This window comes from Oryzias latipes, chromosome 21, assembly GCF_002234675.1.
Source record: "Oryzias latipes chromosome 21, ASM223467v1".
NCBI classification, from domain to species: domain Eukaryota; kingdom Metazoa; phylum Chordata; class Actinopteri; order Beloniformes; family Adrianichthyidae; genus Oryzias; species Oryzias latipes.
The window spans coordinates 12,944,269-12,969,049 of NC_019879.2; the positions used below are offsets into that span (position 1 = coordinate 12,944,269).

General features: G+C 39.4%; 1 protein-coding gene across 4 annotated transcripts in view; it reads left to right on the forward strand.

The window, feature by feature from the left end:
- LOC110017416 (gastrula zinc finger protein XlCGF57.1-like) overlaps nt 1-16,581 on the forward strand; it is a 151,379-nt gene extending 134,798 nt beyond the window's left edge. Inside the window, exons 1-3 of one of the 4 annotated variants that reach the window (XM_023950487.1) lie at nt 1,828-1,910; nt 1,989-2,138; nt 14,486-16,581. In XM_023950487.1, the coding sequence (XP_023806255.1) occupies nt 2,006-2,138; nt 14,486-15,819 (1,467 nt within the window). In that variant the 5' untranslated portion in view covers nt 1,828-1,910; nt 1,989-2,005 and the 3' untranslated portion in view covers nt 15,820-16,581. Of the gene's footprint in view, nt 1-1,827; nt 2,139-14,485 lie in introns of those variants that run through there. The other 3 variants (XM_023950484.1, XM_023950486.1, XM_023950485.1) reach the window with 3 other exon arrangements.
- The last annotated feature ends 8,200 nt before the right edge of the window (nt 16,582-24,781 follow it).

Sequence of the window (24,781 nt, forward strand, 5' to 3'; positions counted from 1 at the left end):
TCTGGGCCTTAACCTCACCACTCTGGCACTGATGACACAGCTTTATTTAAGATAAAAACATGGTACCTATTATTTTTATTATTATTATTATTATCATCATCACTATTAATAAAAGCATTTCTTTTTCAAGAGCATCTAGCCTTACTCGAAATCTCAAGTGTGAAGTCTTGCCTATACATACCTGCACTCAAAGTAATATTGAAAACATACCCGTGAAAAGTGACATGAAATATCTGTCTGATAACAAAACATGGTAACGAAAGAGAGTGTAAATATTACTCCCAGACTAAAAACACTCCAGAAAACATTTAATGAGTGGTTGGGACGTGACTTATCAATATTTTTGGCGCATTTTATTATCTAAAACAGAAGGTTTTTTAAGATTTGCGTATCCCTGCCACTTATACATCCCCAAAAACTATCAAGTTGTCTAATTCTATTATCTTTAAGTTTATTTTCAAAAATAAAACACACTTTTTAGGAAAAATCAAAAGTGGTCAGAGATGATGAAGATGGCTATAAAGGCTTTAGACATGGAATCAAATATTGTAGTATCTAAAAATAACTGGTTAAAAGTGTATGTATCTCTCAGCCTCAATCTATGTGGTATCATATCCCAAACAAACATTTTGAGAGGGTCCGGGGACTAGAGTTTTTGTTGAAATGTGATTACAATCTGTCAAAAATACCATTGAAACTGTCAAACTTTTACAAGCAAGCATTCAAATTTGGGAAGATGCTTTTTACCCAAAACTTCTCCCCCAAATACTGTTTTATGGAACAACAGATTCATAATAAAATAGTCTGTAAAGCAATTCCCAAACCTTTAGTTAATCTTTTTAAAAATATCTTACATTACAATGCAATCAAACCACACTTCCCAGAGTTGACCATTGACAACATCCCCATAAAAGATGAAAAATTGCAACAATAAATTAGTAACTCTAACCTGTAACCCTTGTGCTATCCTCGGCACTTTAACGTTGGGAGTTGGGTCATCTAGACCCACTAGACAGTGCGCTGAACCTTTTTTCTTCAATGATTTGTGATCTTCACTGGTGTCCATGGATTACATGAAATATTTCCACCTTTATCCACCTTTGTCATGGTAGGAATAACACTGTCAATGTCAGGGTGGGGTCATCTAAGATAGCACAAGGGTTAAACAAAACATTTTCTGCATCTTTAGTACAAATAATAGATCCTTTCTTTATACACTAAATACCCACTTGCACCCAAACGGGAAATGCATTTTAAAATACCCTCTTGGAGATTTTTTACATACAAGATTTAAATTTCATTCCGAACCATGCATTATATGTTCATCTGAAACTGAACATCTCTTTTATAGTTGCAACCAGATAAAAATATATGGTTGTTTGTCACTCAAAGTTTTTAATATTCCCTCTTTTTCTTTACCTGACATTCTCTTCTTTATGGAAATTCTGGAACCGGAAGTTTCTGATGTAATCAATCTCGTCATTATTTTGTGCAAACACTTCATTCATTTATGTAAACACATTCCCTTTGTTTATTTATTTTAGATTTATTTTTCTGATTAAGTGTCTTAAACGCATTTCAAATAAATACAAGAAAACTTGAGTAATTTTTCAAAATATATTAAAACGTTGTTATTTTGAATTGTTGCCTTGTCTTCTTGCCTTGTCTTTACCTATTTTGTTTGTAAATGAATACAGGATTTTTTTCCCCAGCTTTATTGAACATAATAATAAAGTACAAAACACAACACCAAGGAATCAAATAGAACATCAGCCGCAATAACTAATGTCATCATTCCAAACTTATTCAATTACAGAAAGTAATAAACGGACGTGACGTAATATTCGCGCATGCGTCGATAGATGGAGTGGCCATTTCAAATCGGGTAGCGACTTGAGTGTTCAGAAGAGGTTGGCGGTGTTTTTTCGTCTTCGTTTTGGTGAATGTCGGAGCCGTTGTGTCAAGAATGTCTTCCGTTCCGCCTCCAGAAGACGTTATCAACAACATGGTCACTGATGCTGCTGAAAAAATCATCCAAAACCTCGAAGAAAGCTGCGTTCAGTGTGAGGAGGAGCTCCATCGTCAGAGCAGACTGCTGGAAATCATCGCGGATCCACAGACGAGACTTCAAACTCTCCGTAAGTTCATTTCTACCGCAGGAACGCAGAATAAATAACCGTCAGGTTTGCAGATGATTCAAAACCATGTTCGCGTGAGTTTTCAGTGAGCTAAGCTATTTTTAAATCATGCCAACAGCAAAGTTATAAACATCAAATAAAACAGTTATTTCTTTAATAATTAAAGCGTTTATCATCCAGTAGTTACAGGCTGTGGTTTGATCTCGTCTTCTTTAACTGCTTTAGTTGCTGTTTTCTTTTCCTTTAATGCAGAAACAAACCTATTGTTTGTTGTTGGTTCATCATCATGCTGTTCTTTTTTTTCTTCAAAACTTTATTGAAGATGTATAGGATACAAAATCAAGTCAGTTTTTAAGTACACAGATTAAAAAAGAGTAACAAAATGTGCCAGGGGAACATAAAGAGCAAAGGAGAAAAAAAGTTATAAACAAGAGCAGTAAAAGCAGTATGTTGCTATTCTGTACATTTAAAAAATTCCAGGGTGTCAAAGGTTCTTAAAGCTTTGGGGTTGGAAGAATATTTTATTGTTCTGATATATTGGCTTAACTCAATCATAAAAAGTTTGAATGAGGGTTCTTTTTTTTCAGAAAATTTGCATTTATGAATATGGAATTTGGCTAGTATTAATAAAAGGTTAATTAAATAGTGTTCCCCTATTAGTGAATTATTAACATTATAAAAACCAAATAATATATCCTTGTATACCAAATCAATTTTTTTTTATAAAAAAAAAGAGGTAAAGTCTTTCCAAAAAGTTGCTGTTAGGGGGCATTTCCAGAATAGATGCATAATTGTTTCAGTGTCTATTTACAGAAGGAGCAGTTTTTATCAATGTCTATGTGTAGTGAGGATTTGGCTGGGTAGCATCTGTGAAGAAGTTTAAAGTAAACATCCCGGGGTTTATTTGAAATAAAATATTTGGAGGACAAAGTCCCAAATTTCTTCCATTCAATATCTGGGGCAAATTTTCTCCAATTGTTACCTCATGCTGTTCTTAGATTCATATTATAGCTTCCTGTGAGTCCCTTAGTGGGCGGAGACTTCTGATCTATTTTTATTCACAAAAAAGACAGTTTTGTAAATTTAAAACTGTCATTTTTGTCTGAATAGTAGATGGAGAAATAAAAGAAAAAGCTTTTTAAAGGGCCGATACCGTGGAAAATGGTTTTTTTGAGCTTTTAAGTGTATCATAATGTTTAATTTTGATCCATTCATGCTTTTCTGAGTATTCCTCTAAATCCAATCCAATCCACTTTATTTATATAGCACATTTCTCAAACAGGCAGATTCCAAAGTGCTGTACAGTGACAAAAACCAGACAAAAGATTGCCAAACAAATTAAAAACAAATTACACCAGTAAAATGGATAAAAATAAAAACAAGGTAAAAACAAGATAAAAACAGATAAATATAGATAAAAAAAATAATACAGATAAAAACACAGATAAATATGGATAAAAATACAGTAAAAACACAGAGGACCACACAACTCATGCGGTGTTAAAAGCTAGAGAGCGTTTTAAGACGTGATTTAAAACACTCCACAGAGGGCGCTGTTCTGACATGCAGAGCGTTCTACAGCTTAGGGCAGACAACATAGAACGCTCTGTCTCCCCTAGTTTTGAGCCTCATCATGGGCTCCACAAGCTGGAGCTGGCCCTCTGACCTCAGAGCATGAGCTGGTTTATAAATCTGAATGAGGTCAGAGATGTATTTTGGAGCCAGTCCATGTAGAGCTTTAAAAACAAACAATACAATTTTAAAATTAATCCTAAAATTAACAGGGAGCCAGTGCAAAGACGCAAGAATAGGTGTGATGTGTTCATATTTTTTGGTTCCTGTTAAAAGTCGTGCAGCAGAGTTCTGGACTAACTGCAGTCGGGAAAGTGCCTTATGAGAAACCCCAATGTAAAGTGCATTGCAGTAGTCCAGTCGTGAAGAGATAAAAGCGTGCATGACCTGCTCAAAAATATTAAAAGATAAAAAGGGTTAACTTTAGATAAAAGCCGCAAATGATAAAAACTTGATTTTAAAACGCCATTTATCTGTTAATCAAATTTAAAATCACTGTCCGTGATGACGCCAAGGTTGGTGACTGTGGGCCTCACATGATGATGAATGGGCTCCAAGTCAAGATTGGCTTCGGGTCCAAATATTATGACCTGTGTTTTCTCCTCATTAAGTTTTAAAAAGTTCTGGGCCAACCAATCTTTGACGTCCCCCAGACAGTTAAGTAAGGGCGTCAGGGGGCTGCTCCATTATTTTTAACAATGAGCATGTACAGTTGGCAGTCATCTGCATAAAAATGATATGACAAGCCATGTTTCTTAAAAATTTCAGCTAAAGGAAGCAGGTATAAAGAAAAGAGTACAGGTCCTAAAATTAAACCCTGGAGAAAGTAATGGAGTAGAGGAAGAAGTGGAGTCCCCCAGCCTTACCTTAAAGGACCGCCCTGACAGGTAAGATTTAAACCAGTTCAGGGCAGTTCCTCTATCACCCACACAATATTCAAGGTGGTTTAAAAGAGTTGTGTGATCCACTGTGTCAAAAGCAGCAGTCAAGTCTAAAAGTACTAAAATAGCAGAACTACCAGAGTCGGTGATTAAATAAAGATCATTAAAAACTTTCAAAAGAGCAGACTCTGTGCTATGAAATGCCTTGTAGCCTGACTAAAAGTGTCTAAAATCCCACTATCATCCAAAAAAGGTTGTAGCTGTGCCATTACACACTTTTCCAAGATTTTAGACACCAATGGCAGCTTTGAAATTGGTCGATAGTTGGCCAAGCATGTTGGATCCAGACCCGGCTTTTTAAGTAAAGGTTCAACAACAGCTTTTTTGCAGAAGGTTGGGACAAGACCTGATGACATGCTATTGATGATCTCTGTGACTTAAGTGCTAAGAGTGGCCCAAACCTGTTTAAAAAAGCGAAGTGGCACTGGATCACTTCTCTCCCACTCTCCCACTGGATCCAAGGGAGAAGATGTTGCTTATAACTTATTAACAATCCCAGTCAATTCAGACACCGACACCGACTTAAATCGGGTAATACCAACAGAGTCCTGCACCAGAGCAGATTTTAAGAAGGAAATGCATGGGGACACATTTGCCCTAATAGCAGCTACCTTGTTGTTAAAAAAAAATAAAAAACATTCACACGTTTCATTTGTCATCTGTAGAGTGGAAGATGGATTGGGGTTAAAAACAGAACCAATAGTTTTAAAAAGAATGTGGGGTTTATTTACATTTTCTAAAACCAAGCCAGATAAATACTTTGTTTTTTCGGCCTTAACGGTATCTTGGTATTTCCTCAAACTGTCTTTAAGAATATCATGCGAGACCTGCAGGTGATCCTGTTTCCATTTACGCTCTGCTCTTCGGCACAGACCCCGAGCGCCCCGCGTAATTTCATTGAGCCATGGCTCCTGCTTCAGTTTCTGGCAAGTGGCTTTTAATGGAGCAACGGAGTCTAAGACTTTGCTGCAGGTTGAAATAAAAGAATTCATCAACTCTTCTGTGCCTCTGACTGCATGAGGACAATCGTGAGACAGCATTGATGCATTGAAGAGAGGAGGGAAAGTAGAAGCGGTCTCAGTCCTAATGGAGCGACTCAGACGAACGGGACCCGAGACTTTCACATTATGGTTCTTATTAAAAGCAAACATAACAGGGCTGTGGTCTGATAATACATTGGCACCCATCGAGACATTATCCACCGGACAACCATATGATAGCACAAGGTCCAAAGTATGTACACGTATGTGAGTGGGAGCAGTGACATGCTGTGTTAAATTAAAAGCCTCGACTAAGTTTTGAAAGTCTTTCACCATTGGCTTCAAAGGGCAACAAACATGTACATTCAGGTCCCCAACAACCAACAGTTTGTTATATTGAGTCAGCAATGGGCCAAGAAGTTTGAAAATTCTTCAATAAAGTTCATGTTGGGCTTAGGTGGCCTGTACACGACAGCGCATAATATTGGGTCTGCCTGCCGTAGCTCAAAGCAGCTCAGTTCAAATGAGGAGAAAGATGCAGGGGATAAAATCTTGAAATCAAAAACCTATGGAAGCATGTGTCTCATATTATAAAATAAAAGTTAATACTGGAAATGCTTTTTTCTTTTTACAATAAAGCTGGGTGCGTTGACTCAAAAATAAAATGAAAAAATCAATCCGGCAAATGGGTTTTTCTTTTTCTTCCTCAACACCGCTCATTCTGTCACTTAATAAAAATGACATAGAAAATGGTTTTTGACATTTCATTTTCATAAAGTTCTCTGGTAAATGTGTAGCAAAATTCAATTAGAAATATCTAATGTGACAGTTAAAATGGATTAACAGAAATGCTTAATTTTTATTTTCACAATGTAACTTTTTAATTTTCTTATTTAATTCCACTTTTTCTGTGACAAAATGCAAAGAGGGGATAGCATTTTCGTTTTCTCACTCACTGCACAAAAGCTTTTGGATAAATATCAAACGCAAGACAAATGTAACCACCATTTCTCGGATGAATAATAAATCATATATCTCTAAGGTCTAGGTCTCCATCTTCTTCAAGGTATATGTGGGTATATAAGCAGCAGGAGTTGCGGTCAAGAGAGGCTCAAAGCGCTTACAATGTGTCCATTCACTCTTCATTCATACTCGGTGATGGTAGAGGCGTTGCTGCCAATTCGCGCCTACGGCTCCTCTGACCATCACCAGGATCAATCATTCATGCACATTCATGCGGTAGGTAGTGGCGTCTTGCCCAAACCCTCGCCATTGCTGGGCATTCCCCTCCGGGAATCGAACCCCGGTTTCCTCTTACCTTACCAACCGAGCTACCCAGCAGCTCGGGTACCCGTTGGGGGCGATGTTCATGGGGTGTGTTTATCTCTTGGGGGCGGTAACCCTTCTGGTGGATCTAATTGGCCAAAATTTGCATGTCAAATGCAGCGAGGCAGCAGGGCGGGACTTTTTTTAGATGCTTTAATAGAAAAGAGGCGGCGGCTGTAATGTGGATTCAAACGGTAACAAGTGCAGTTTAAATCCATATTATTTCCCGTAACACACTCCTCTACTTACAATACAGCAGCACTGGATTTTTTTCTGTTTTTAACATTAAAACATACCGGTAAAACATGCATGCTAGTGAGTTTTTTTTAAAAGGCAGCGGGAGCAAAACTGAGTTTATATATATTTTTTTCAGTCATCAATCAGCATCCAAAAATCCATCAAAGTCCTCGTCTTCTGTATTTGAAATGAACAGGCCAGGTTCCCTTTCATCTTTGTGTCTCTTTGCATTTCCAGGGTTTCCAAAACGAAGTTGTTCCGCATTATGCACATATCTGCACCGTTGTACTGGGGGGGGGGGGGGTCTTATTTCACGTCCTCACCTCTCTCCCACTGTTCTCATGCTGTTCTCTCCTAGGTCCTCTTTACCAAAGTCACACAACAACACATTAGGGCCGCTCTATACATTTTGGAGAAAATTTAATACTTTTGAGTGCCCCTTATGGTCGTGAAAGTGTGGTGTATATAGAAAATATGATCAAAGGCAGAGATCATCATGCAGCTCAAGAGCCGCCTGTCAGCCCCCCCCTGCTCTAAAAAATGAAAGTTCCGCCCTGCTGCCTTGCCGGATTTGACATGCAAATTTCGACCAATCGGATCAACCAGAAATGCGGGTCGGGGACTAAAATGACCATCATTACGTTCGGGTCGGGTTGGGCCGGGCTTCTCTCTCACTGACTTTTCTAATAAATATACGTTTTGTTAGCAGCTTAGCTTGTCCCCCCTTTGTTGCTGTGTTTCTTTGGTGTGACTGCGGTCATCAGGGAGGTGACGCAGCGACGGAAAGAGCCGTTGCCTTGGGGCGCTCAGGGATGACGCAGGCGCACGAGAGGAGAAATGAGCGGGAGAGGGAAAAAGGAGGGGCTGTTCTGCTGCATGTGTCCGTTTGATTGAGAAGGTGATTGGAGACATTGTGCTGTAACAGAAAAGAAAATAAACGGCTACAGGCCTGTTCCGGAGCAACGGTGTCCCGCTGAATTTGTTACCGTTTAAGTCCCGACCGGACTGGAGATCATAAGAGCGGTTTCCGACTACGGTCCGAAGCCTGACGCTGAAGGCAACAGTTTATAAAAATGTAGACTAAAACAATGTGTGGATACTAGACTAAGGAATACTTTTTATAAAAAAATAATTTGGTTAAAAAAGAGATGGAGCTGTAAGGTTATTGCTATATAACTACTACTAAACAGGAAGCGCAGCTGCAGTATTTCTCCGCGTAATTAAGCGAGTGCACATCAAGATCTCTCTTTCACTCTCTTTGTCTGGCCTCTTATTCTGGGTTCCAGCGTTATTTTGTTGTGCAAATGCATTTATCATGATCATAAAAATATGTAGATTATTTTAACCTTAACAAATCTTGCGTTTTTTCTGCCAAAAATACCATGGGATGAATTGAAATTTCGGGTTTGCTTCGAGCTCGGGCCTGCAAATCAAGATAATTGGTCGGGTTCGGGCTGGGTTGGGCTTTAATGCCCGCGGGCCTGGGTCGGGTCGGGCTGGATTTTTTTAGGCCCAATCTTACTTCGAACTCAGTTCCTGTATACACTCGCTCAGTTGTCTTTGCGCTCGTTCAATTTATGGCAGCGATGAAACGCCATAGTGCTAGGGGATTGTGTCAGACAGAGTCGCGGTTGGGATCATTGTCAGTAAAACGTAAAAAGGGACAAAAAAACAAGAAAAGTTTACAAACCATAAGAAAACTAACATACACTACTGCTCAAAAGTTTTGTACCACTTAGAAATGGTTATATATTTGAATGAAATGCAAAACCATTTTTCAATAAAGATACCATGTTATGTATTTTCCGAGCGTTCGCATCTTCGCGATAATATAGGTGACTGGCAAATACTGATGTCATTGAGTGGTAGTTATGTATGAATTTCAACACACAATTTTAGAAATGTTCATATTTTTAAAAGAAAAGCAAAAAGCATTTATTTGAAGATAACTTTAGAGGGTTTCAAACTCAATTTACCTGGGGGCCACTGAAGGCAGGGTCTAGCTGAGAGAGGGCTGCAAATTCAACGCACACACACACGCAACTTGTGAGTGTCTGAGAGCCAATAAATTTGTATGGAACATGTACTGTACTATTAACTATACACTATTATTAACTGTTTCTGTACAACATATTCTTATAAAACTCTCCTTCAAATAAAATACGTCAATAAAAAATCAATAGGTAAATAAATCAGTAATACATTTCTGTTTATTCAGTCTTCTATATCTGTTTTCCTATTTAAATTTCCTCATTAACACAGTTCAGTTAACACTGTTGAATTATAGCTGTTAAACCCAAAAGAAGTCTCCAATTCTACAATTATGTAACCTCCATCAATGGGTTCTTCTGAACACGGCTTCTCTTGCCTTCTTCTTACTACTGGACACTTGGCAGCACTTCCTCCCAAATAGCTGAGACCCTCAGTGTGGCTTAAAGATGATTGTCAGTAAATCTGGACTGTACTTGGACTTATTGAAATTTAAGGAGGAGAAGTCAGAGTATGTGCTCCCAATTTTGAGTCTGTGTTGAATGAATTTTTTTTTTTAAGTTTACTCTTTAAACCATAAATCAGAATCTTTTATTATCATTCTGCAGTGCACAATAGGCCTGAAACAATTCCTAGAGTTACTCGAGTTACTCGATTACAAAAACTCCTCGAGGCAAAAACTCTGCCTCGAAGTCTCGTTAAGTTCCTATGACGCGCACTATACACGCGGCGCAGGGATTTGATTGTGTCACACGGACCGTTTATTCACACGGACCTTTTGAATTTAGTTGGCGCGATGGCGGAGAATAGATCTATAAATAAACGGTAGAAATTGTCTAAAGTGTGGGATCATTACACACTTAATAAAGAAGAGAACAAGGTGCAGTCTCACTACTGCAAAATAGAGCTGGCATACACGAAAGTCTTTGATCCAGAGGCACAGGGGGGCAGGCAGACCCAGGTTGTGGAGCTTCAGTGTCAGCTTGTCCGGCATCACCGTGTTGAAGGCTGAACTGAAGTCCACAAATAACATCCTGACATAGGTGTCAGGATGCTCCAGGTGGGACAGGGTGGCATGCAGGGCTAATGAGACTGCGTCCTCTGTCGATCGGTTCTCCCTGTAAGCGAACTGGTGACTGTCCAGAGTAGCAGGGATGATGTCCTTGATGTGGTTCAGGATGATCCTCTCAAAGCACTTCATGATCACTGGTGTCAGAGCGACCGTCCAGTAATCATTGAGGCATGAGACAGATGATTTTTTTGGCACCGGCACGATGATGGAGGACTTGAGGCACACAGGAACTGAGGTGAGCTCCAGGGACGAATTGAAGATGTCCAGATCAGTAAAGGAGAAACAAAATTCAGTAACCATTTTTGGATTTTCTTTCTTATGCCTTTTTGCACATGTAAACGCTGGTCACAACTTATTGTAGTGCAGCCGCTCATCCATATTCCTATATTTTATATTTTTAAACGGAATTCAAACCGTGGTTCCTAAAAGAACGGGTGCTGTTCATTGGAGATCAGAACAATCGTTACCGATACCGGAGATCAGAGAGAGGCTCAGAAACAGATGGGAATTTATGCTGGCGACACCAAATTTGTGCAGTCAAGATGCACTATTAGTGTGTTTGAGATCACCCAGGTGGACGAAACGCTGCGCAGATCACCTGGTGTGTGACGTATGTTTTTGTTTTTGCTCCAACATTACCTGTCAATCATCACAAAATTATCACCAGAAAGGGGCGGGACCATATTAGAGAGGCATATTACAACTAAATTGAATGTTAAGGACAACTCCAGCTTCCTGTTCTCCTTTAGTCTCGCTGCAGCTTCGACTTCATCATCATCCCCCCAGCCTAGTCTCGCTAACGATACAGGCGAGGCGCTGGTTCATGTCAATAGTTGCATTTTCCACACGTATTTTTAGTGTGTCTAAGACTACATGTTGTCGCTCGCACATGTTTAATGTTAAAGCCCCGTTAACTGTCACGCATGCAAGTGATGGACATTTATTCTCCTCAGCTGGCCAATCTCCCGCGCACCTAACCCTAACCATAACGTTAACTCTCCTCCGGGTCTGTGCGGCCCAGAGAAAAGTTCAGCACTGACTGCATGTATTTAGAAAATTAAGAGTGAAAAAATATGTTCTAAAAAGGAAAGTAAGAAACTCCTTTATGTGGTCCGGGGAGGGGGCTGTCAGGTGTCCTGCCTTAAATGTTCCCCTGCTTTCAAGCCCGGTCAATGTCACGCCCCAAAGAGTCATATACTCCACTGTGATTGGTTGGTTTGTCAGCTCCGCGCACAGCACTGAAAAAGTGTCATTCATACAAACTGGCGGGACGCATTAACATTAAACTTTCATATTAAGGCGGGGGCTGCAAAATATCATCTTGGGGGCCGCAAGTTTGAGACCCCTGCTCTATACATTATGAATGTGTTAAATGATTACAAAAAAGACTTCTATTAGCAAATGTAATGTTTTTGGTGCATTATCTACATAGGTGACTAGAGGCCCATTTTCAGCAACTATCACTCTAGTGTTCTATTGGTAAAGAAGGCAAACTGATGATATTTAACAGATCTTTATCCATGATTAGAAAACCTTTACGCAATCATTATAGCACAGCTGAAAACAGTTTGGATGGTTCAGGAAACAGTAAAACCAACCTTGCCTTTAGTAAATTAAGGATCTGTTGCATCAAATTTGTAGAATCAATTAATTGATCAGTGTGGCCAGGAAGAGAGAACTTTCGTGTGAAACTTGACATTCTAATTTTTTTCTTAGAAATGAAAGTTATTCCATCTGAAAAATTTCATGATTCGATCAGAACTTCAAGCACAACAACTGTATTTCACGTACAAGTCGCTTTTGATGTCCCAACCCAACTATATATTTTTTTATTTGGATTATGGAGTTTTTAGCCAAAATGAAAAAGCCTATTAGGGCCGTGTATTGTTACTTGAGTAGTGATTTGATTCACAAATGAAGCTCAACAATTAACAGGTAAAACCACAATTCTTAGTTTTTAATACAATATGTTTTTACAGTTGCACCTGTAGGTCTTTTTACTGGATGTATTAAATTAAACATATATGTATTAAGTCACCATCATTTATACCTTTTATCTAGAACAGAATATCAGAATCAACAAAACTGGATTAAAAAAAAGACTTACAATGAAACGTTGCTTTGAATATCATTGCAAAGCCGGTATGAAAAGCCGCCTTTCTCTTTTGAGCATTATGATGCGCATGGCTGCTTTTCTCTGCTTCAGAATCCGCTGGTATTACTTTACTTGCATCAGTGGTTTAGAAATTATCAGAATCAAAAAGAATGTAAAGCTGCAGTGTTAAAACAAATGATGTTTTTCTGAATTTCTGTCAGTAAACAGAACTTAAGTCTTTTTTTTTTAACTCTGGAAAAAAAAACTTAATATTAACAAGACAATGATCCAAAACAAAGCAAAACTTACAATGGAATGGTTCACAAATAAACATATCCAGGTGTTAGAATGGCATTTTATTTTAAAGATTTGTTTTCTTGCAGTGACAGTAGCGCTACGCATTCAGCTTAACATATGTATAGTTTACACCGGTAAACTTAAAATCTAACAGTATTCTCCTTTTCAGAGCAAACAACGAATAGTTAGAAAGGCGGGCCTTAGACTCACCGCTTATGGTTTCAAACCCGCAACAAACTAACAGCTGCTTCTTAAAACTTAATAATTAATAACTAATGATATTCTTCATCCATAAAATTAATATAATTTATTGGGTTTACTGGATTTAAAGATAAATAAACAGAAAGGAGTCTGTATCAAAGTGAATTTGTTTGCATCATCTCCATCACTTAACTTAACTGAACTCTGGGTGTTTGACAGACAGAAAAGTCTATTCAAGGTTGTGGAAAATGTACAAAAGATCAAAGGAAACATCACGCTCATAAAGAATACAAATAATTAAATAAATATCCTGTCTGGAACATTCTCATGTATAAAGTAAAATGTTTTGTTAAAAAAACAATATTGTTGCAAAATGAGGAAATAAAACACTTTATGTTCTTAATTTGTTATTTATTTATTTATTTATTTATTTTTCGTCCTCATAAAGTATCGATAAGAGGATCGTTAAAATACTGAATCGATAAGCAGTATCGATAAGAATACTAGTACAGTTAAAACCTTAACGATACCCATCCCCAGTGGTCATTCTTTCTGCCATTGGAGAGCACCTATCTGCCCGGTCCCTGATGGAGGGCTACTCTGGCCCACAGGAGCATTTATTGGAAGCTTTATTCGATTGGAAGCTTGAGTGATGCACCCTGTCTGACCCAACCATTCTGTCACTGCACCCACTGCCAGGTCTGCAGTTTACACCGGAGGGGTCCGAGCCCACTCATGCAGCAGTGTCCTCCAGGAGCACGCGCTTCGAGATCGCTTCCCATGTGCAAGTAGTCACCATTCACTCAAGGATGGTTAAGCCAGTCGCGCTTTAGAAATGTCATGCTTCCCCCCCATGATACGGTTTACAGCAGAGTTCAAAACACATTTGTCGCTGCTTTCTGTTTTCATAATAAAACCCTTTATCTGTTCTAAGTATGTATTAATACAACAATAATTTGTTTAAAGAAAAACAAGAGAAAACTATCTTCTCACAAAGGTTTGTATACTTGCTGTGTAGTTTGAAGTTATTAGTACATAGACATAGTATTTATGAGTAAAGATACAGTAGAAGTTGTCAACTTTGAAGTTGAATAAAGTGACTTTGGTGCATAATCTAGGCCTTGACTAGTATATCCTTGTTCTCAATGTCCTCTACTGTCACCTCAAAAAGATTTGATGTACTCTTACTGTTTAGTTTTTAATTATTATTGCATAAACATTACATTTTACCGTGTTATGTTTAACATGTGCAGGCTAACATAAAATATAAAACTTTTGTCTTTTTTGTCAATGTTCTTTTTATTTCACAGGACGCTATAGAAGACTTTTGAAGGGAAAAAAATGCTGTTTGAATAAAAACTTTCAAATTCATAAAATGTTTTGTTTTGTAGCTTTGGACACATCACATCTTCTTTTAACCACTTTGTATAATCTAACATTTCACTTGTTCTTAGTGAAAAAAACAAGGATCACTCTGAACTTTCAGTCTCTGGGTTATTTGGGCAGATAAAGGTTTTGGTCTGTTGTTTCCATTTGATGCTGATGAGCATGCATTAATGAACAAAATCATATCATGCTACCTTTGTATTGTCCTAAAACGTACCTGAACAAGTGATTGTGAATCTTTGTCCCTGCAGTTCTCCCCCTTCTAAGGAAGCAAGAGAGGAACTCCAGTGTGAAGCTGGAGAACTCAGAACCTCCACAGATTAAAGGGCAACAGGAGGAGCTCTGCAGCAGCCAGGACGTCGAGCAGCTGGATCTGAATCAGGAGACAGATATCTTGATCCTAACTCCTACTTATGAGAAAAATGAAGATCTGAACTGTCAGCATCGCCTAACTCAGAGCTTAAATGTAACTGATGATCAGAATGGAGAAGGAAACCAGCATGGTAAAGAAAAGAAAAAGACTCAAATGAAAAAACTTTGCAGAACAAAAAAGGTAAAAGAGCATTGTTGTGTAGAATGTGAAAAAAGTTATACTACAGCTTACCAATTAAGACGTCACATGAGAATCCACACAGGAGAAAATCTTTTTTCGTGTAAAGAATGTGGTAGATGTTTTACACGTTCAGACAGTTTATCTGTTCACATGAAAATCCACACAGGAGAAAAGTATTTTTCCTGTAAAGAATGTGGTAGAAATTTCTCTCGAGTAGACAGCCTAATTAGTCACATGAGAATCCATACAGGAGAAAGGTCTTTTTTCTGTCAAGAGTGTGGTAAAAGTTTCACACGGATTGGGAAACTTGCTCTTCACATGAGAATCCACACAGGAGAAAAGCCTTTTTCCTGTAAAGAATGTAGTAGAAGTTTCTCTCGATCTGACAGCCTAACGGATCACATGAGAATCCATACAGGAGAAAGGTCTTTTTTCTGTAAAGAATGTGGTAAAAGTTTCACACGGATAGGGAAACTTTCTCTTCACATGAGAATCCATACAGGAGAAAAGCCTTTTTCCTGTAAAGAATGTGGTAGAAGTTTCTCTCGAGTAGACAGCCTAATTGGTCACATGAGAATACACACAGGAGAAAAGCCCTTTTCCTGTAAAGAATGTGGTAAATGTTTCACTCTTTCATGCAGCCTAACGGATCACATGAGAATCCACACAGGAGAAAAGCCCTTTCCCTGTAAAAAATGTGGTAGAAGTTTTAGACGTTCAAGCAAACTATCAGTTCACATGAGAATTCACACAGGAGAAAAGCCTTTTACCTGTGAAGTTTGTGGTAGAAGTTTTTCTCATGCAAAAAGTCTTACTAATCACATGAGAATCCACACAGGAGAAAAGCCTTTTTCCTGTGAAGAATGTGGTAGAAGTTTCTCTCAAGCAACCAGCCTAACTAATCACATGAGAATCCACACAGGAGAAAAGCCTTTTTCCTGTGAAGAATGTGGTAGAAGTTTTTCTCATGCAAACAGCCTAACTTATCACATGAGAATCCACACAGAAGTAAACCTTTCCCTGTTAGATTGATGTTGAAATTTCAGTAGATCATAATGTCCAATATGACATTAAAATTCAAAGGACATGATCAGTTTTTTCCCCAGAACTTGATTGTCCATAAAGAAAAGACGTGCAATAATAGCAGCAGGTTTTCATAGACAGTGTTCTGTTTCTGTTAATAACCAGTCTAGTTGAAATCATTTTGTAGTTCTTTCAAATTTTTATTGTTTTGAAATGCCCTAAATTTCAATTTTATCCTATTTACTGTATTGAAGAACTGGACGGCCCGAGTATGACGTCACCCTTAAAAAATGGTTTGTTTCTTGCTCCATCCAAAGTTAAGTTAGTCGCCATTTTTTCCAGTTATAGATGCTGCCATTTGGAGCAACAGGATGTTAGTAACCGCTGATTAGTCAGAGTAACACAGTTTTCGTTTCTGTGGAGGAGATTGATTTACAATGGTCTACAACCTACTAGGAAATATAAGTCACGGAGTACAAAAAAAAGCATGAAAAATTATAATACAAAAAAATCAGCAAATCAGAGAGAAACAGAAAGGTGAACTGCTTTACAGCGAGGAACCATTGTTCATTATATTCACTGTTTGAAAGGAAATTGACTTCATGAACCATGTTTATATAACAAAGCTTTTATTTGAATACTGCCAAAAGAGCAGATGTGTTTTATTTTGGAAGCTAGTTTTTTTGTACAAACATGCTCCTACCATGAAAAGTACAAAGATAAATGTATTTTACAAGATGTAATTTTATTATTAAAGACTTGAACACCAACAAACCCTACTTTATTTTAAATAATGTTTGTTAACAAGACTTTGGGGTTCTTCAAATAATTTTTACAAAATCAGATAACAATCCAAAACAGAAGAATCACAGTAGATCTTTTTTTAAACATTATTTTAATTTTCGTACATCCCAAGTTTCTTTTCCCTTCTTTTTTTCCCCAGGCACACGCTCATAGTGTGAGATCAGCCTTGGTCCATTAATCCAAACAAATCCCCCCCAAAGTACACTGGTATACCAGTAAAAAAAATATATTTCAGTCAGACAACTCTTGCAGTAAGGAATATTTATTTGACATTTTCCACATTCTTTAAGTTGGCATTCACATATTTTCGTTTGGCATAAGGCTCCGTTCAATTCCATGAGAAATTTCCATAACACTTTCGGGTAACAAAACCCCCCCTTTACGGAGCCCACAGGTGGAAGCCGGGGAGGAGGGTGGGGCGAAGAATGAGCGCTGAAGGTAAGAAAGAGAATGAACGACTGCGCACCTGGGCTTAAAAGGACGCTGAGCAGGTGAGTTAATTGACTGAACCGCCCTAGGGTATTTACCTGTAAAACACTGCAGCGAGTATCTGCCCGAAATACGATAAATCGTCATTTCAGTCAGACAACTCTTGCAGTAAGAAATATTTATTTGACATTTTCCACATTCTTTAAGTTGGCATTCACATATTTTCGTTTGGCATAAGGCTCCGTTCAATTCCATGACAAATTTCCATAACACTTTCGGGTAACAAAACCCCCAACACTAAAATCATCCAGAAGAAGAAAAATGTGAATGTATAATCAGCGTGTAATAAAATGGGGTGTGATTTCGGCAGCATTCCATTTTCATTTCATTTCCCAGTATGACTGCTATGTGTGACCCGGCACCATTGACCGTTTGGGCCGCCCCCGTTCGAGTACAGCGCCACGAAGGGAACATGCTATCTAGTGGATCTGCTATGTGTGACCCGGCACCATTGACCGTTTGGGCCGCCCCCGTTCGAGTACAGCGCCACGAAGGGAACATGCTAACTAGTGGATCTGCTATGTGTGACCCGGCACCATTGACCGTTGGGCCGCCCCCGTTCGAGTACAGCGCCACGAAGGGAACATGCCATCTAGTGGATTTGCTATGTGTGACCCGGCACCATTGACTGTTGGGCCGCCCCCGTTCGAGTACAGCGCCACGAAGGGAACATGCTATCTAGTGGATCTGCTATGTGTGACCCGGCACCATTGACCGTAGGGTCGTTCCTGTTCGTGGAACCACTAGAGGAACATACTATCTGAAAGAGAGAGGGAAAGAAATAAAAGGGGAGCCAACATAAATTAATCATACCTGATCTTAGAACGTAAGCTCACTTCCGCAAAACGCTGTGCAGAACTGTAATTTAAACCGCCAAACAACCCGTATGAGACACTAACTTAACATCCAATCCAAAGCTTCCGATGGCGTATTATGACATGCTTAACAGCCATTATTCAAACTTCTATTAAACTAAGAACAAGCTTGATGGCCATAAACTTCTTCCATTTTGGCAACTATATATACACACGCGCTTAAGTAACATCCATTATTTCGAAGCTCCCAACAACAGTACCACGAACGAGCTTAATAGCCATAATTTTCTCCATTTGGCATACCAATTATAAGCGCTCAAGGAACATCCATTTAATTGAGGTTCCATCCAAATATTAAGAACGAGTTCAACGCCCATAATTACTATGCTTCATTGGCATACTATAAACAAATGAACTTAAGAATCAGATTCGAGCTCTGCGCATACTATGATACAACTTAGAACATCCTAAATTTTGAGGCTTCCACCTCACTATAATTTTCTTTTAACATCTGTAATTGAATAATTTACATTCATTCTGCGGTTGACATTGATTAATTAATTCAGTCAGAGTGTCATTGGAATGCAGAGGAGGTCCACCGCTCCGTCACTTTCAGTGCAGCAATAGGTACGTCGAGCAGTCATCGTTGCAGCACCAGATCAAGGAATGCATGGGTGACATCATTTCCTGGAAACGGAGAAGCTGATCGGGGCGTAGGGGTTTGCAGGCTCAAGATGCGATGCATAGATAAAAACAAAGCAGTATTAGTCTTGACAAGAATATATAAATAACCCAGAAACTGATCAGTTTCAAAATGATTGAGATAAATTAAATAACAGTGCTTTTAAAGAACAAATCTGAGAAAGTGAAATTTAGTAGATAGTTAAGGTAAAGACCCATTGTGGATTTATCGCACCCTAGAAACCACCATAATTACAAATTCCAACAGTGAAATGATAGTGAAATATATAACCTGCATGAAATCTTAACACCAATTTTTATATAATCAAATGATAAGAAAAGTACACTTTGACAGTTTCAGAGGGACGCACCTTCAGGAGGCCATCGAGGAGTAGGTGATGGGAAGAGTAGCCAAGGAGATTTGTGGATGAGGAAGGTCAACATCCCACGTAGCAAAGGATTACAGCTCAGCTGGATTTTATATTAGTGGTTCTCAAATTGGTGGACAACAAAGTACAGACTACTAAAATTTTAATTAGCCAAGGGCGTCTGAATACTGCAAAAGAGAACTTGAGAGCCATGAGGGATCATAGGTTTTGATGGTATTTTTGCTAGACTGAACCTTAAGCATTTAGAGGCGGAGTAAAACAAGCCTCTAAATGGGGATGCATCTAGCAGAGTGTCATCTGCTTAAGCAAGGCAGACAGAAGACTGACTTGTGGACACAAGATCTAACTCTTGAACTAAGCCTGAGAGCGCATGTGATATATTTCCTACGTTCAGGGTAGAAGTTGCTCAAGGTGTTATTTAAACATTAACCAAGTCAACCGATGACACAATACTATCATTCAATATTGAAACAGCCTTAATATAATCTCTAAGGATTAAATAACCGGACGACCCCTTAAAACCATCAGAGCTGTGGATTCTGGCAGCCGGACAAACACAAACCACTCTTCTTAAATCCTTTTCCCCCAAACCAGTAGGCACAGACCCAGAAGAACAAGTGGAGGGAGCCTGAAGACACGTCAGTCATCATAACAAAACCACTCCAAGCATAGAGAGGGAAAGACCAAACGCAAAACACAAAAATCCAGAACAGGAACACGGGGCCCAGGATCGAACTACCCAGAACAAGAACACAAGATGAACGGATGACCATAGGACCAAAGCTACAGCAAATGTCAGGTGGCCCAATCATTGACAAATCATATTCAACCAAAATTTGAATAAACGACATGCTGCACAAAAGCTAGAGATGACATAATGGGGAGAGACAAGCATCAATGAACCACCCAAATCCATAGAAGAAAAAAAAAATCCGGATGGGTTGAGAACCATACATTATAGACAACGTGGAAACCCAGATTTGAAAATAAAGTTTTTTCCACAGAGGTTCAAAGACCAGGGATACAGAGGAAAGTTGGCCACCAAGAAATCATCAATAACATGCAAAATGAAGGGCATCCATCGCCTACAAATATGCAGGACAGGGCTTCAGATAATAAAGTCGATTTTATGAGGACTGCCACGACAGCGGAAGGTAAACCGACAAATACTTCGAGCGCCAACTGAAGGCCAAGAGACGCCACTGAGAGGCATAGAGGCAGAACAGTGAGACCATCAGTGATAACAGTCATCCTCAGCCTTATATCGCTTTCGGAGGAAAATCGTGGAGACAGCATGGGGAGCTGAAGAAAATATATACCAATCCTGAAGGCGCATGGAGAACCAGGCCGCTGATGCCCAGAAGATGAACTGTGAGGCGCTAACAGGTCCAGATCAAGTCACGTCAACCTGAAAACTTCCCAGGGGCCACCCTCAGCGGCGGCTTTGAAAACGATGCCCTGGAAGAATCCATCACATAGCCCCCACAAACCTCCAAACCAGAGAGAGAATAACAAATGAACTGTCCAGCCGAGAAAACAAGGCCGCGACGAGACCAACACACACACCAATGCGGCCGACGCAAGTCCCTGAGCTGGGGCAGGACCCACTGGGGTACACAGAGCAGGGAAAAACAGGCGGAGCAGAACCAGATGCAGAAGGTGCGGGGGCAACAAACGAGGATCGCTGAGTGAATAAAATGAGCCATAGACGCTGCATAAGAGAGACCAATCATAGGGAAAATGTCCACAGAGCAGAGACGGGTCCAAGAGACACTGATACACGTTCTGACTAACCAGCAGCTACAACAACGAAGACAATAAACAGAAGAACTGCCATAATAATAAAACCAGCATCGAATTAAAAAACAGTCAAGATTCACACTCAGCTCCCAAAGAGCAAAACGGCAACAAAAAAACAAAAAAAAGTTAAAATCCACAAAAATTCAGCCAGCATGAGAAACCTGTCCAAACGAGGACCGCCAGCCTTCACAACCACAGAAGAGATCCCACAACCCCTGAAACAATAACCGGACGACGCCGAACTACGCAGCAGAAAATGAATCAGAAGTGCATCATGAAGGACCATGAGTCAAAACTACAATTCCCAGGGTCCTTAGGGGCGTGACGTCACCGAAGTAAACAGGAAGCAAAACGCAGCCTTAGAAAACTACACGGGAAAGAACCGCATGATGCTCACCGTAGATAAGTGGGGTGACCACGGCATACGAGAAGACCCGGACTGCTCCTGATCGGGGGGCACGGACATCCTGAACATCGCGGAAAGCACACCCCCTGCAGATGCACGCGACCGCGGCGAAACGAACGCGCTGTGCGCCGTCAGTCGCCCGCTGATCGCCGCAAAAGGAGAGCAGACGCGGCGAAACGAAAACCCCACATCAGAAAAATGGGGACCATCCATCCGAAGGACGGGGGGGAACACAGCAAGAAGCCGAAAGAGAAGGAGACCCGCGGGCTCGGAGACCGGCGAAGAATGAGCGCTGAAGGTAAGAAAGAGAATGAACGACTGCGCACCTGGGCTTAAAAGAACGCTGAGCAGGTGAGTTAATTGACTGAACCGCCCTAGGGTTTTACCTGTAAAACACTGCAGCGAGTATCTGCCCGAAATACGATAAATCGTCATAAATTTGGGTACCCCCCAAGAAAAGTTTCAATGTCACCAGCTGATCAATTGGTTCAGTTTATTTGGGATGTGCCCATGCCTGGGAGCGCGCACGTCACTCCTCTTGGCCACTTGAAAAAACTCCGGCTTTCGGCCCCCCCATCACTCAACTGGATGCCACAACGAGTTTGGTGGGATAATCCCAGCTGGCAAGGAATGATGAATATTTGAGGAGTCTTTGTCATGGGAGAAGAGCACGGCGGCGGTCTTTCACTTTCCTCCTTCTTCCTTTGCTCCTGTTCCAACCCTATTTAACAACCTTGGGGCATGTCTACCATGCATCAGGTAAACAGTCCACAACATAAATAAACATGTGGAAAAAAAACATTTATATATATGTATATGTGTATATATATGTATATATACATATACAAAATACACGTTACTAGGTAGGACTGTTCTTTTGTTTTCCATAGTCTCAATGTCTATGAAGACTTTCATTCATCCAGGTTGATTCCATCATAGTAGTAGGTTTAAGGGCTCTCATCGGGTCCTAGTTTTTAAAGTTGGAACCTCTTATCCAAGAGGGTTTTTTAAAATTCTGTGTTCTGTATCAATTCAGAACAGTAATGAAACTCTTTGTTGTTGCTGGGTTTTTTAATACACCGGATGTTACTGTAGTGGCCAGAGTGTTTCCTTCAAATCCAAACTTAGGTAGTGACTTGGGTCTTGTAAAGGATTTTGCATGAGTAATGTTTGATAAAGAATTTTGTGTGTTGCCAAATAGAGGATCAGAAAGAATTTTTACGTTGTTCGACGAAAGTAACAAGATCAATGAAATGAGCTCTGTTGTTGGTTCTTTCCATAATTTCATGTGCCGTCACTCTCCATTGTTCTCTCATTTTATATGGCAACTTTGAGATCATAGCTCTCATGTTTGCAGAGGTTTCCTTCCACAATAGTGACACACCGTAAACCAGCACTAACAGTGCTTGTTTAAAAAAAAAAACAACCTAAAAGTCACTGAGAACTTTCTTCATCTTCCTCCTGTGCACTGAAACCATGGAAGTCTTCCTCCTCAGTGTCTGATTGGAATAGCATCAGATATTCTCTCTGTGTCTCCTTCGTTGTAGCTGTCAGTGTCACTCTGAGGCAAATTCACTCCTGAGCTTGCGCTGTCCTCTCTGTCACGCAGCAGACTGGCTTTTCCAAACTCGTAGGTGATGGTGGATTTTTTCACACTGCTTGTAACGGTTGCGTTTTACTTGAAAGCTGCGTCATATGCATTTCTTTTTGCATTTTCCATGATGAGGGTCTGTTCATGCCATTTATTCACATAGCGGGAATTTACATTAAACTTTCGTCTTCCTTGACGCATTTACCGTATTCAGCCTGTCTCCCTCTTACCCTTTCTGCCCGAGCGCCCCTAGCGGCCGTTAGAAAAAAATGCATAAAAAAAAACCAAATACATAAATTAGCCGCATCATTGAATAAGCCACAGGTTTGAAAGTGTGTGACAAAGTAGCGGCTTATGATCCAGAAATTACAGTAGTTGGTTGTTGCCCCTTTGAAGTATTTTGATAGGCTAATTTCCGTGTTTCTGGTTACATTCCTGTGCTCAAGGATCTAAGAGTGTTTTGGTTTCCATTTTATGCCTTTGCTTCTCAAAATAAGAATTCACTCCATCTGCTTCCTTTCCAATTACATATTCTTCATCTGCAGCTCGCGGTACCGCAAGCTTAGCTGTTTAAGCTGGTAGTTCAGCTTCCAAGTCCAGTTCTTCCTTTTTCCTCTTGATTTGCTCTTCTTGTTCTTCCAGAGCATGTCTTTGTTTCAGTGCAGCCATACGAGCAATTAATGCAGCTTTGTCTGCTTGAGCGTTAATTCTTGAAGATGGTGTTCCACTGGATTTACTTCTTAGACTAGGCTTACTTTCAATATTAGAAATGCTATCATTTGGACAGATGTCATCTTCAACATTCTCATTTTTAAGCACATTTCCTCTTTAACAGAAATCCATGTTTAACCCTCAGAAATACATTCATTATTGAACAACATTTTGGCTTCATATTCATCAGATGGCAATAAACCCAACAAAGATTCATTCATACATGTGGCATCATTAGAAACCTCAACAAATATATCAAGAGCTATTTGGACCTTTGTGTTATCACCTTTAACCATTAAGCTTTGCAGTGATTTCCTAATGTTGCTTGCTTTATTTAATTTCAGTTTTCTGTTATTTTGTCTCGTTTTTCAGCTTGTATTTCACTACAAGTCAAACTATTAGTTATGCTCGTGGTGCACGCTGAGTGACACATTTTCCAGTCAAGTTTGCTTTTTATAAATCTCAATTATTGCGTAGAGAGCGGCGTACGCCTTCTTTTGTGCGTACGCAACGTTTATAAATGAGGCCCCAGGTCTTGGTTTTTAAAGTTGAAGACGTTTCACCTCTTATCCAAAAGGCTTTGTCAATTCAAATAAACCTGGATGAATGAGAGTCTTCATAGAGATATTTCTTCTGTTTATTTTGTTTAGTTTAGAATTTACCTAATGAATTTTATGACTTCATGTTCCTTATGATTTCATGTTTACTATACAATTATTGGTATGAAGCCCATTGAGACAACCATTGTTATAATGTTGGGCTATATAAATAAAATTGAATTGAATTCAATCCAATGGGTAGATTTCCAAAAATACACAACTACAACAAACGGGAAAGGGCGTTTAAAACTCTCAGTATGAATAATGCAAAAATTTGTATTGCCAAACATTGGAAAACACTTACAGTCTAATCATAACCCAATGGTCCCAGCAGATGTTGTCAGGTGTCACTTTAGAAGGAATCGGATAATATTTTAAAAAGAAGAAGAATTTGAAAATATATGGCAACTTTTAATCCATGTTAAGAATATGGACCCTTTAGAATAAAACGTTGATCATTTTTTGGATGGTATAACAGACTTCTGTTTTTACTTTGAAGTTTGTTCAGTTTATAATCATACTTTGGTCAATGTCTAAGGAGAGTCGCTCTTGTTTTTGGGGTGGGGTGTTTAGATAAGAATGTGAATAAGAGAAGGCATTACTTAAATACTGTTAAAGAAAGTTGCAATTATTGTAATGGCTCAATCGAGTGAAAAGTAAAATCTATTTTTCTTTCCCATTGAAAA